At 39.3% G+C, this 13,504-nt stretch overlaps 1 protein-coding gene across 4 annotated transcripts in view; it reads right to left on the reverse strand.

Annotated features, from left to right (window-relative positions):
* UBE3D (ubiquitin protein ligase E3D) overlaps positions 1-13,504 on the reverse strand; it is a 234,012-nt gene that overhangs the window by 53,426 nt on the left and 167,082 nt on the right. Inside the window, exon 10 of one of the 4 annotated variants that reach the window (XM_078447114.2) lies at positions 9,635-9,737. The exons of 2 other annotated variants lie outside the window; for them this stretch is intronic. In XM_078447114.2, coding sequence (XP_078303240.2) covers positions 9,672-9,737 — 66 coding nt within the window. In that variant the 3' untranslated portion in view covers positions 9,635-9,671. Of the gene's footprint in view, positions 1-9,634; positions 9,738-13,504 lie in introns of those variants that run through there. One more of the 4 variants, XM_078447111.2, reaches the window with a different exon arrangement.

Consider the following 13,504-nt stretch of genomic DNA (forward strand, 5'->3'; position numbering starts at 1 on the left):
CATATTCATTGACTGGAGGCAATTTGCAACTAATAATAAGAACCCTGAAAGGAGAGAAAAAACAAACCTCATCACTATATACTGAGTGTTTACCATGTGTTGGGCAGAATGCAAAGTATTTTATAGCATTATCTTAATTAATTTTCACACCAACTCTGTGAAACTGAACTATTATTTAAGCAATCTCACAGAGGGGGGAAAGAGGTTCAAAAAGGTTAAACAAATTGTCCCAAATCACACAGTATATGTGTGACAGAATCCAGGTGGCCTTAACAAAAAGCTTATACTCTTGGTCCAGAATCATGTGAGATAAGAAGCAGACATAGGACATAAGGAGGATTTGGACAATACAGGAGGGGAGCAATCCAAAACAGACCCCTCTTTTGAATACCCATATAAGAATGATAATCTAATATTTAATGAAAAAGAACATGATTTTTGACATCTGAACCCCACTCAGTATGTATCATCAATGTATATATTTAACCTTTAAAAAATATATAATAAAATAATGGCATCCTCTTTATAGAAGGTGGACTCAGACATTCTGAATGAATTATCTTTATATCTTCGTGAAATTATATGTTAAAGGACCCCTCTAACTATTGTCAATAATAGGTACATAAATATTTCAGTCAATACACTGATCGAAAGAATGGAAAACCATACAAATAGTCCCCTTGTTACAGAATTATACCTTAACGAGGGGCACTGGGTGGCTCAGTCGGTTAAGCATCTGACTTCAGCTTAGGTCATGATCTCGTGGTTCATGGATTCGAGCCCCACGTGGGGCTCTGTGCTGATGGCAATGGCACGGAGCCTGCTTGGGATTCTGTGTCTCCCTCTCTCTGTGCCCCTTCCCCACTGGTGTTCAGTCTCTCTCTCCCTCTCAAAAATAAATAAACGTTTAAAAAATAAAAAATAAAAGAACTATACCTTAAATAGTGTTTTAACTTGGCGTGCAATTAATACTCCAGCTCACATTGTGTTACATAACAAGATTCTATATTATCTTGAAAAGAAACAAGAAGTTCTCACTTTTAATCATTTTAAATCATATATTAACATTTTCCCTTGTTTAAACAAGAGGATTTTTATCCTCTATGTATTTGCAAAGTATTCTAGTGCCTAAGAAATTATTTCAGTTATTGCCAAAGCGTGATAAGAAAGAGCAATCACTTTATGTTATATTTCATAACTACAGTTCTTTTTAGTTCATAATCCTATTAATTCTTTTGGTCTACTTCCTTTTTGGTAAATATTTATGCTCCAAAGTATTAGCATACATACTTAAATAAATACCTTTCAATTCTCCCTCTTGCAATCTGGTTAGAAAATGTGAAAGCACCATTACACTGTAAACTCCTTGAGTTTACACAACTTATTAATGGTGTCAGCAGAGTGTTGGGTGTGATAAAAGGTACTCAGTAAATATTTGTTTACATACTTAATACCAATAACACCAATAATAATCGTAGTAGTAGTAGTAGTAATAATTAACCTTTCCTGAGGGAAAGTAACAATTTACTATGTGTCTGATATTGTGCCAGATTTTAAATTACTTTTCTCATGTGAGCCTCGTAAGAACACATTATTTCTATTTTACAAATAAGGAAATTAAAATCTGTGGCGGTGAGACTCCTTCCCAAGATCACACGTCCAATAAGTGAGAGTGCCAGATTCTGTCCCAGGTGTATCTGATTCCAAAGCCCACCACTGAAATTCTATACTATACTCTCTTCTCCCTGCCCTGTCAACTTTCTTAAAAAGCTGCTGAAGAACATTTTAACCTCACCATTTCCTTTGACATTTCCTTGCCAAAAAGATATATTTACTAATTTCATTCCCCACACCCCTCCAATTCACAACCATGCTCCTGCAAGGAAATGTCAGATTTTACCTTGAAGGCTCATTACTTACGGTTCTTCCCAGTGCTGCATGGATATACACTTAACAATCCATGCTGTGGATGGGAGTTTCAAAAAGAGCCCTGATTTGTAGCGGTTGTCTGAATTCCATGCTCTAAATTCTGCTACCGTGGATGATTTCAAGCCATCAAGATGATGTCACTGAACACAGAGTTGGAAAGAGATGTATCAAATGACTTTCTGTATCTGGTGCCAGATACCACCGACCTTTCCCCATACTGAGTAGTGTAAAGCTGTAAAAAAAAAAAAAATATTTTCAAAAAAATCCACCATTAGGATTAGCTTTGGATGAATACCCAGTAGACACATCTGTTTTAAACACTCACATACTGTTTGATGAATTAAAGCGATTTTTTTGCTCTTCTAGACCAGGGGTTCCCAAAGTGTGCTCTCAAGTAAACCCAGGGTAAATCCAGGGGTGATCTACCTTCTGAGAACTACTGGCCCTACCTACAGGCTCTATATTCTCTCCCACTCTGGAAAGTGCCCTTGATTTGCTAAGGAGCTATTGGATTTTAGCCAAAGGCTGGACTGACGGAGTGGTAGGTTAAGAGATGTGTACAGTAGAGCCAGCAACAGCAAAGCTTTCATTTCGGTAAGGCCATCACTGCGAAACAGAAACACAGTTTAATCAGAGCCATAATTGGTACGTTGCATAAGGATTTTCATTTACTCTGCTGCATCTCATTTTGCTCTGAAGAGGCATTTACTGCAGACAGTTTTTAAAGGAAAATTTTTATAATTAGAGAATATAAGTGTAATCAATTTTGGCTTATGGCAAGACTTTTCTAGAAATCAAAATGCATACTGGCATCAACACACAAATATTCCAGAAACAAACATTATGCAATTTACAAGGTATTCATTAACATTCCAATATACTATTTCCAGCCTCTCATTTCAGGAACCAGCTGATACATTCTCTGTAAAGACTCAGTGTTCCTATTACTGAAATGACCCAAAGGCAGTGAAGGAGTCAGTACAGTCTGTCTTCATCATTCTGCTCCTAACCACATAAATAACCAAATAGTTTTCATTAAGTCTGCAGATGGCATCAAGCTATACGAGAAATTACCCCCAAGGGGAGAGAAAATTTTAAGTGTAGTATGACTTTGATAATTCGGAGTGAAGAAGAGAAAATATAACAAATATTATCTGAGCAAGGTACACTACTGAAGGAGAAAATCCGAACTGCAAGATAAAAGGGTCAATGTACATACAAGTTTGCCATTTATTAATTTATTTAAGCAATTAACTATTAAACATATACTATGTGCTAGGCTCTGGGGATAGAGTAGTAAGCAAACCAGACATTGTCCCTCACTCATGGAGTTCACAGACAAGAGAGAATAGAGGCCTTAAACAAGTAAATAAATAAACAAACATGTAATTTCCAATCATGGTCAGTGCTTTGAAGGCAAAGAGCAGAGTGATATGAAAAAGAACAGCTTGGTGTGTGAGGAAGGACTATTTAGGTAGAGCGGCTGGTTAGGGAAGTTTCTCTGAGGAGGGAACATGAGCCAGAACATGAAAGATGAGATGCGGTCAGCTCTGAAAGGAAAACTGGTCCAGGCCAAGCCAATATCCTGTAGCAATTCCCGCAGCAGGAAAGGTCTTGGTGCTGACCTTTCCTAGGAACTGGAAGACCAGTGTGGCTTTAGCACAGTGAACAAGAGAGAGAGGGCAGACAGACAAGAGGTGGGAGAGAAGACATCCAGGTAAACATGATCAGCAGCATAATAACATTTTTTTACTAGTTTTTTAGGGAAAGAAAGACAGACAGACAGACAGCAAGTGGAGGAGGGCCAGAGGGAGAGATAGAGAGACTCTCAAGTAGACTTCATGATCAGCATAGAGGCTGACTCAGAGCTGGATCCCACAACTGTGAAATCATGACCTGAGCTGAAATCAAGAGCCAGATGCTTAACTGACTGAGCCACCTAGGTGCCCCTGCATAATAACATTTTAAAGCAGGGGGTTAGCAAACTTTTCCTGTAAATGGCCAGACAGTAAATCACATAGGCTTTTATGGGCCACAAGGTCTTTGTCACAAGTACACAACCGTCCGATTATACCAAGACAGCAAGCCTTCAACGAAACTTAAAATGAATACTTATTTGTGGCTAGGTTCTAATAAAACTTTATTTATAAAAACAGGCAGTAGGTGGACTTAGCCTACAGGCAAATTCTTTCTTTCAACCCCTGGAAGCATGAAGGCAGGCATGAGACTGTACTAGAAAACATAAGTAGGAACAGGAAATTAATCTTCTAAATGAATCAGAATAGTTCATTAGTCAGGCCATCACTCCATGAAATGTCTTCCTCAGGCTCCACACTTAAGTGAGATATAATTAAACATGCATGGGTTCTAAAATAGTGTTGATTACAGTTTTGGAAAACCCTGACCAAATGCATAGTTTACATGAGTTGATTTATTCAACTTAAACAACAGAGAAAAATAATACAACAGTTTTCATGTGTCCAAAGTGCTATTTTGCTGAAGATGTATCCGACTGTTTTCAGTGTTCACTGAGTAGAAAGACACCGGAATCAGAGGGAAGGGAGAGGTGAAAAGGAGCAGGGCTGGAGCTGGCTGACTACAATGTCCCGACAAGGTAAAGACTTGTAAACAGTGGTCTTTGCTGCTCTCCTCCCTGTTCCTGTGGCAGACAAATCTCCTCAGGAGTAGAGGAATATTTTAATCCGTGTGTCTTAGGTAGACTGTTTAAAGGAACACCCTATTGTACACTCTTGTCAAGTGACTGGTTGACCCATAATTTATCCTTTTTTTAAACACTGCATTTTCCGGGGCGCCTGGGTGGCTCAGTCAATTAAGCAGTCTGTAAAACAGCCAACTCTTGCTCTCAGCTCAGGTCACGATCTCACAGTTTGCGAGTTCAAGCCCCACATCAGGCTCTGCATGGATGGCTCAGAGCCTGCTTGGGATTCTGCCTTTCCTCTCTGCCCCGCCCCTGCTTGTGCTCTCTCTCTCTCTTTCTCAAAACTAAGAAATAAACTTATAAAAACATAATAATAAATGAACATTGCATTTTCCTATTTAAAAAGAAGCCAGTCTGTACTGATCAATGACCACACGCCAGGTGTGCTAAGCACCTTACATTCATTGTGCCTTTTGCTCCTTGGGAAGTCAATACAATTCTCACCCTCATTTTACTAACAGCTGCTATTATTATCCTCATTACCCAGAAAACTTAGACTTAAAGATATCAAATAATTTTCCCAAGGCCAAATAGCTAATAAATGGTAGACCCAATTTATTTTAAGTTTAAAATAAGGCAGATTAAAGTGAGGCACAACTGTATTTAGATTTTCAAAAACTAGCACTGAGTAATATAAATCATAAAATTTCCACTTTTTTTGTTTGAATGGTCAAAGTCAGAATGTACTTTTGACTATAGCCAACTTAACTCACCATAGCTCTATAAACATTTCCAGAAGATCAATGATTTCTCTTTATTGTCTATGTGCATGCGAGTATTATGTGAAGAGGCTCAAGTCTTGGAATATTCTAAGGTGTCAATATGCTTTTCTAAGCTTTCCTAATATTCTTTGTAGTAACTGGGGTTTTAGATTTCCTTAAGCATGGGAAGCATAGTTGTTTTATCTAAAACAACTGATATTTCTAATGTCTGAAGTATTTATTTGTGGGTCTGGGTCTGGTTCCTATTCTTGTGTATCATTTCCTTATGTGATTAGACAGCTTTTACTATAAGATGCTCATTTCCTTCAGAAAACCATTTGTGAGAATTCTTTGAGGTCTATGATAAAGGTGCATTCCTCCAGAGGGGATTGGAATTTACTTCTTCCAAATGTTTGCACACACTACTGACTTAAGGCTACTTTAAACAAAATTCACAGCCTGGGTTTCATTGGACTGCAAATCCGGGCATTTAGCCTGCAAATCTTGGTTGGCATTAATGTGCAGTTGCATCTCGCGTTTCCCTCCTTCCATCACTGCTTGGTGCCAAGGTAAACATCTTTGCATTCTCTCAGACGAGGGTGTGAGGTGAATATTTCTGATTTACCCTTTCACTTCAAGTTTCCAGGATGATGGGCAGAAGGGTCTGCTGTTTCCAGTTCTCATCTTGGGCTTTGTCCGGTTCCCCACACTGTTAAGGTCAGCTTGACAAATGAACCGGACATACAATTGTCCTCAAGGCAGGCATGGCTTCAAAGATAGCTTGCCTCTCTGGGTCCAACCTTCACTTAATTTTGGCGTAATAATTCTGTTGTCAGTGCTTTGATGTTATTAAAAAGAAGGCTTTTAACTATTTTGTAGCATCTTAGTTTGTTGTATAGTAAAGAATTAACCTTAGTCAAAGAAAGGTCTGGCCTTTGCTCTTGGCTCTGGGGTGGTGATCTCTAAGCCCTTGGAATGTACGGCCTGATAAGAATGCCTTGGTTTACCTAAGGGTCCTGGGTCACATCAGTAGTCTAACGATGTGATTTAGGGTGGGGACCCTGAGTTACTCAGTGTTAGCTCTGGAGGGGTGAGCCACACAGGCTATCGACCATGTGTAAGAAACTGAGCCCCAATAAAAACTCTGCCCCACAAGGCTCAGGTGAGCTTCCCTTTTTGGCAATACTCCATGCATATTGTCACACATCATTCTGGGAGAAGTTTGCTCTATCCATGACTAAACTTGGAGAGAGTAAGGAAGCTTCATATATGAAACTTTCCTAGACTCTTCTCTTCTCTGCCCTTGGTAGATTTCAATCTGTATCTTTTTATTAATAAACTATAACCATGGATATAATGGCTTTCAGTGAATCTTGTAAGTACTTGTAACAAATTATCAAACCTATGGGTATCTTGGGGAGCCCCAAACTTGAAATTAGTATCAGAAGGATGGTCTTGGGGACTTCCCCAACTCTGCAGTTACTTTCAATGGAAAGTTGTTGCTTTCAGTGGAAAGATGGTCTTATTATCTAGCCAGCCATATGATTAGAAATGGAAGAGTCTGTAATAACCAGGAAATGTAACACTATCCTGCCCTTAGTCCATGTTTACATACAGAACTATTTACTTTAGTTAAGCAGCATGACTGAACTAATTTTAATCAAAATATCAGAACCATCTTTTATGACGTGGGTTTAGTCAAACCCTGACTGGATGGTTTTCGACAAAGCAAATACCATCATGTGTGTGAATATACATAAATGTAATATATATATGTATGCCTATATTTGTATAAATATACCTAAGAAATTAGCACTGGATTAGTAATTAAGAGACATGGGTTATACTTAGTCAACTTTGGTGATTCACTTATCTTCTTTGAGTCTACTCCTTCATAAACCAAGTGACCTAGTTCAGGGATTCTTACTGGGGAAATTTTGCCTACCAGGAGTCATTCTGGGAAATTGTTAGGGCTACTTTTGGTTGTCCTAACATTGGGGAGTGCAACTGGCATGTGGGGGGAGCCAGAGATTTAAATACTCCATGACAGAACTGCCCAAAAAAGAATTGTTCTGCATCCTGCACAACTTTTGGGTGTTTGATCAGACGTGTGTTTATTAACTGTCTGAGCCTAGAATCTAACTCAATTTTATACATAAAAACAATTTATGTTTTTGCATGACTTTAATATGCATGGAATTTTCCAAATTTATAACTACTAGGTAAATTAAGGGAAGATTGTACATTGTCTGGTTTGGCACTTTCTCAGCAATGCCACTTATATGTTTGAGTCACTAGGACCACCCACCTGCATGAGGCTGCATGTGCAGCTCTTATACTCAGGGCCCCCACTGTAGTTCTAAACTGAGCATTTATATATTGAAATGGGTTATAATATCACTTTCTTGCATTTCTTGTCTGCATTTCAATCAGTGGAATACACACACACACACACACACACACACACACACACACATACATACATATTTTACATTGTGTGTGTATGTAGGTTATAATACCTATGGATTTTATTTCTGTGTGGGGTCGTGGTCTGCCTGTCACATTTGCCCTATACCAAGTAGAGAATGATTTGGGATCTCCCTTTTTTCTGGAAAGATATTCCATATTAAGAATATACTGGGGTGCCTGGGTGGCTTAGTTGGTTAAGCATCTGACTTCAGCTCAGGTCATGATCTCGTGGTCCATGAGTTCGAGCCCCACAGCAGGTTCTGTGCTGACAGCTCAGAGCCTGGAGCCTGCTTCAGATTATGTGTCTCCCTCTCTCTCTCTGTCCCTCCCCTGCTCACACTCTGTCTCTCTCTCTCTCTCAAAAATAAATAAACACATTGGGGAGCCTGGGTGGCTCAGTTGGTTAGGCATCTGACTTCGGCTCAGGTCATGTTCTCATGGTTTGTGGTTTGAGCCCCACATCGGGCTCTGTGCTGACAGCTCAGAGCCTGGACCCTGCTTTGGATTCTGTGTCTTCCTCTCTCTCTGCCCCCCCAACCCCCATCTTGCGTGCTCTCTCTCTCTCTCAAAAATAAACATTAAAATTTTTTTACAAAATAAACATTAAAAAAATTAAAAAAAGAAGAATATACCAAGGGGCACCTGTGTGGCTCAGTTAAATGTCAGACTCTTGATATTGAGTGACTCTGCTCAGAACCACATGAGTATGTCTTCATTTCAGTGAACTTACTACTAAGGAATAAAATCACACTGATGAGTAAGACAATGCTTATCATCCCAGAGGGCTTATAATGTAACTGGGGAGAAAGTCTTAAACCCAAAAGGCTATGCCATAATTTAGGGAATGGAAGAATCTGAAGTGTGAAGTGTAAGCAAATTGCTATGGGGGAGCTTGTATGCAGAGTAACTAATTTGACTTGGGAGAATGAGGAAAGGTTTTAAGAAGTGGAATGGGGTGTTTCAGGCAAGAGGCACTCCATTAACAAGGAGTGGAGTAGAAGATAGAAAGTGGAAGGCAGGCCATGGGCCTGGTCAGTGATCTCAGAAAGTTAATATCAGTAAGGAGTCTTAGAGAAGGTAGGGCTGGAAAGGTATGTTGGGACCTAATCATGGAGGGCCTTGAAAGCCAGGCTGAGGAGTCTAGGACAGAATTCTGCAGGCAAAGGCACTTGGTGGCTCAGTTGGTTGAACACCCGACTCTTGATTTGGGCACAGGTCAAGATCCCAGGGTCATGGGATTGAGCCCCACACCAGGCTCTGCACTGAGCATGGATCCTGCTTGCGATTCTCTCTCTCTCTCTCTCTCTCTCTCTCTCTCTCTCTCCCTCAGCCCCTCTCCCCCATTTGCACTCCCTCTCTCAAAAATTGAAAGAATTAAGAATTAAAAGAATTCTTCAGGCATTTCCACAGAAAGCCATGAATTTTGAGGAGAGTGATATGATTGGAGCACCGGTTTCTGAAAATGTTCTAATTGGTCTCTGTAAAATGGATTGGGGGCCAGGAGAAGATAGAAAAAAAGGAATGTTTGTTAGTTAGCATTTGTACTAGTTCTGGTGAGGCTAGCAAGGTGGGAAAAAGAGTAGTTGGACTGGAACTAGAGGGTGGAAGGAGAGATTCATGGGGGAGAGGGATTGGGGGGAAGGGGTACACCTTGACTGCAAAGGCTCCTGCCTGGCTGCATGAGTTCCTGATGATGATGATGTAACCCTGATACTGCCAACCACCAGGGGAGGGTTGCCCAGGAAGATGGAGGTGAAAATGAGCTCTGCCTTTAGGTGAGTTGGATTTAAAGGGTGGCTACTGTACTCATGTGGAGATGTCCAACAAACTATCAGAAAAAGACGGTGAGTGCTCTACAACTTCCAGATTATCTGGCACTTCTCTACTGCTTTCTCCTCTTCTGAAAAAGGCTCTCTTCTCTGTTAAAGTTGAAAGGTTACAGATACCACTGTCAGGAGCACAGTTAGGAGCTCATGTTCTGGACCCAACTGACTTCTTAAAGCCAAATACTAGCTTTGCCACTCTCAGGCTGTATGAGCTCAGCTGAGATCACTAAGTCCTTGGTTTCCTCACCTATGAAATGGTGATAACCAAAGTATTTTTGCATAATGTTGTTTCCACAACTGAGTTAGTATCTGGCATATTGTAATAAGTACCTAAAAATGTTGCCTGTTATTAAACCTGATGACTTACCATTCCCCAAGCATACCCTGAACTTTCCTACCTCCAGTTACTGCTGCTATTTACAGCTTAGAATGCCCTCCCACCCTGACCCCAACCCATTCACCAATGGAATTCATTCCTACATTTCACCTGCTCCCTACTCAAGATCCTGAAATCCTACTTATTCTTGACTCTTGGAGCCAGGGTTAGAATTTGGAATTATCCACATGATTGGAAGGGTTTGCACATTCACTGTTCTGATGACACAAACTCTTGGCTGGCTCAGAAGGGGAAATCCAGAATTTATTCCATTATAGAAAATACTCTGGTTCTGTGAGGTTTCCTAATATTTTTTTATAGAAGGATCATATAGGAAATCATTTGCCAACATACAGGCTTTATCCAGTATTGAAAGCAGAAGAACAAGAACCTGGGAAGCCCAAACAAATTTGGACATGTCTCATGTTTGCTATCTTTTTTTTTTTTTTTCTTCCCATGGACAGTTGAGCACCTTCTCCTCAGTGCTTCTATTTTGATTCCTTTTTGGCAGCCTTTTCCCAGGTGAAAAGTGTTACCAGTCAGTTCTTTCCTGCTACCTTCCACCCACGCTTTGTTTTGGCAAATGTAACTTGCCTGGGAGCAGCAGAAATGCTACTTTGCACAGCCCTGATGCCAAATTGGAAGAAACATTGTTCTCTGTGAAATTAAGATAAGAGTTCAGATGGGCCAATCTGCTTCAAAATATGATTTTAACAATTTTTTTAAGTTAACTGAAACAGTAGCTCAATGTCATTCTTTGGGTTTCTACTTATTACAGTATCTTTCTTTTGTTTTAGAGCAGTTCCTATAGCAATATAATGAAAGCAACCTTTACTTTTTTTTCAGCGGCAAAGACAGAACTATAAATTATTCCTCACCCCGGTTTGCTTTCAGCACATACAAAAGCCAGTGCTTGCTCTGCCCCAATAAATCAAAGCTTCAAAAAGGGCAAGGCAGCTAATCAGAGAATGCAGCTTTCACTAACTAGACAATGAAATCCTGTGTCTGTCATCTTTGGAATTAGTAAGAGATAAAACGGCACTTTACACAAAGTTTCCAAACCAGGTCAGGAAAGAGTCAAGACCCAGAATGGATTTGTAAACGTGGTCATTACATTCATCTAACGCCACACCATCCAATAAAGACTGAATTTTCATCAGGATTTTACAGCCATGGGTAAATGTCTTCAAGGTATTTCTAATAGGACCAAAGACTTAATCATTTTACTTTTGAAAAATATATTTTCAAAAATGAAATAAGTATTTTTGAGCTGGGACTGATAAAGAAAATGTTTCTGAGAGGAAGCAATATTGGAAAGAAACATTGCAGGATGTAAGAACTTCTAACAGTCACAAAGATGCATAAACATTTTATAAGAATGGAATGACTCAAACCAATCCTGCCCTATAGATCCCACTTCACTAGTTTTCAAATATTAATGTCCTCAGTAATTAATGAAGCCAATATTTATTGAATACATTCTCTACCATGTAGAGATGCTTAGTATCATTGCTAAGCATGGGATTAAGAAGATGAATAAAACATTGGGCCTGCCCTCAAGGAGCTCTCACTCTTCGAAAAGTTCAACTATTGCTTCATTTTATTACATAATATAAAACACAAGAATCATTATAAATTGATCCTGAAGTTCATTTGGAAGGTCTACATGAAAGTTTTGCTTCATAGCAATTTTCTCTGTAAAATGAAATCAAATGAGTTAAGATACAAAGAAGACAGCTTTTCTAGGGCAGAATGTAGTTGCAAAAATCAACTGAGTCCTACAAATGTTCACCATAACCATAGCCACAAACTTAGTAATTCTATAAAACTGATTGAAAACTAAAACAGAAAAAAAAAATGGTTAATGCTTATGTTATGGCAATTTTTTAAGGGCAGAATAGTAAAAAAATATAAATGGATTTGGAGTCTCAGCTAGAACCCAAACAGAGCTAATATCTAGGATTTATGGCCTGAGTCTGTTTTTATGAGGGACTAAGAGATCCATTGGGAGAAACTCATTTCAAAAAAAGAGAATTCTGCACATGGGAGTGGTTAAAAATATGGTGTATTCGTGTGTATTAGTCAAAACTGGTCTTTAAGTCTGGCTGCTGGGCTGGGCTGGGGACTTCAAATTTAAAGAATTGATAAAGCAAGTTTTACTAAAAATGTTCTAACTATAGACACTGGGGTTTGGCATAATACTGCTTTAGGGTCCATGTCACAAAGCACAGCACAAAATGGAGAGAGTCTACATTCTCCCTACCTCTGTATACTACACAGCTGAACTTTGGCTTATTGAAGTTTCCAAGACAATTGCATTATTTTCTCCATTGGCACATCCAGGAAGGGGAGGTGCCACACTTCACACAGGACAGGCCCCCTGTGGACACAGTAGCAGTGGAGATCACCAGCACCAAATGATACTGATTAAGAAGAAAAGAAGAACATGGCAGATGCCTTGAGATAGATGATAGGTGGCAGACGATATATATGGGTACTGTAGATAGAATTTGAGCCTAGGTGCCTCAGCCGGTTAAGTGTCTGACTTCGGCTCAGGTCATGATCTCAGAGTTCATGAGTTAGAACCCTGCTGACAGCTCAGAGCCTACAGCCTGCTTTGGATTCTGTGTTCTCCCTCTCTCTCTGCCCCAACCCCACTTGTGCTCTCTTTCTCTCTCTCTCTCAAAAAGGAATAAACATTAAACAAAATTAAAAATAAATAATTTGAGTATTTTGTAGTGAGTTGCAGGACTTTCAATAGTAGGTAGATATAAGAACCAGAGAAATATGGTTTATTCCTGCTCATCTGACCCCGTTTGTCTACTTCTCTGAGCTAGATTGGACTACACATACTACATAAATGTAGGTTACTCAAACATTAGGTCCTAATTCATTTCAAGAACATGCTGAATGATTCTCTGAGAAAAGTACCTATTTAGCTGAGATTTAGTAATATATTCAATAACTTCTTTCCATCTATGATATTTCTAGTCAAGCACTCAGATTTTACACTGTTGTCACCATAGCATAATTCGGAACATAAATTGGGGGAACAAACACACAAGAAATTAAAAACACAAGGGAATAGGGTTTGTACACCATGAAGACTCTGCCTTGTTCTCCTGAGAACCAGTGACACTGAGCAACAAAAAAAGGATTCCTGGTACTTTTGGAAATTACATAAAAAATAAATTGAACTTTAGTCCTGAGGGCATAACTGTAGGATATCTGGTCAGAAAGTTCTGGGCTGGATTCCCTTCCTCATTTAAAGATTTTTGCAAAAGGTTTTCTGCTTACAAGAGAAGACTCTGACAAAGAACGCATTTTAAAAGGTTTATGTGAAAATGGTTGAAATGGGTTATCCTGCACTGTTAGACCTATGCTGACCGCAAATGGAAAAGTATGTATCCTATTGTACTTATAATGGCCTTCAAAAATAATTAAAAACAGAGTAGGAAAAAGCACTGACAAAGTTATTTGGTGA

Source organism: Panthera onca, chromosome B2 (genome assembly GCF_046562875.1).
Source record: "Panthera onca isolate mPanOnc1 chromosome B2, mPanOnc1 haplotype 2, whole genome shotgun sequence".
NCBI lineage: Eukaryota > Metazoa > Chordata > Mammalia > Carnivora > Felidae > Panthera > Panthera onca.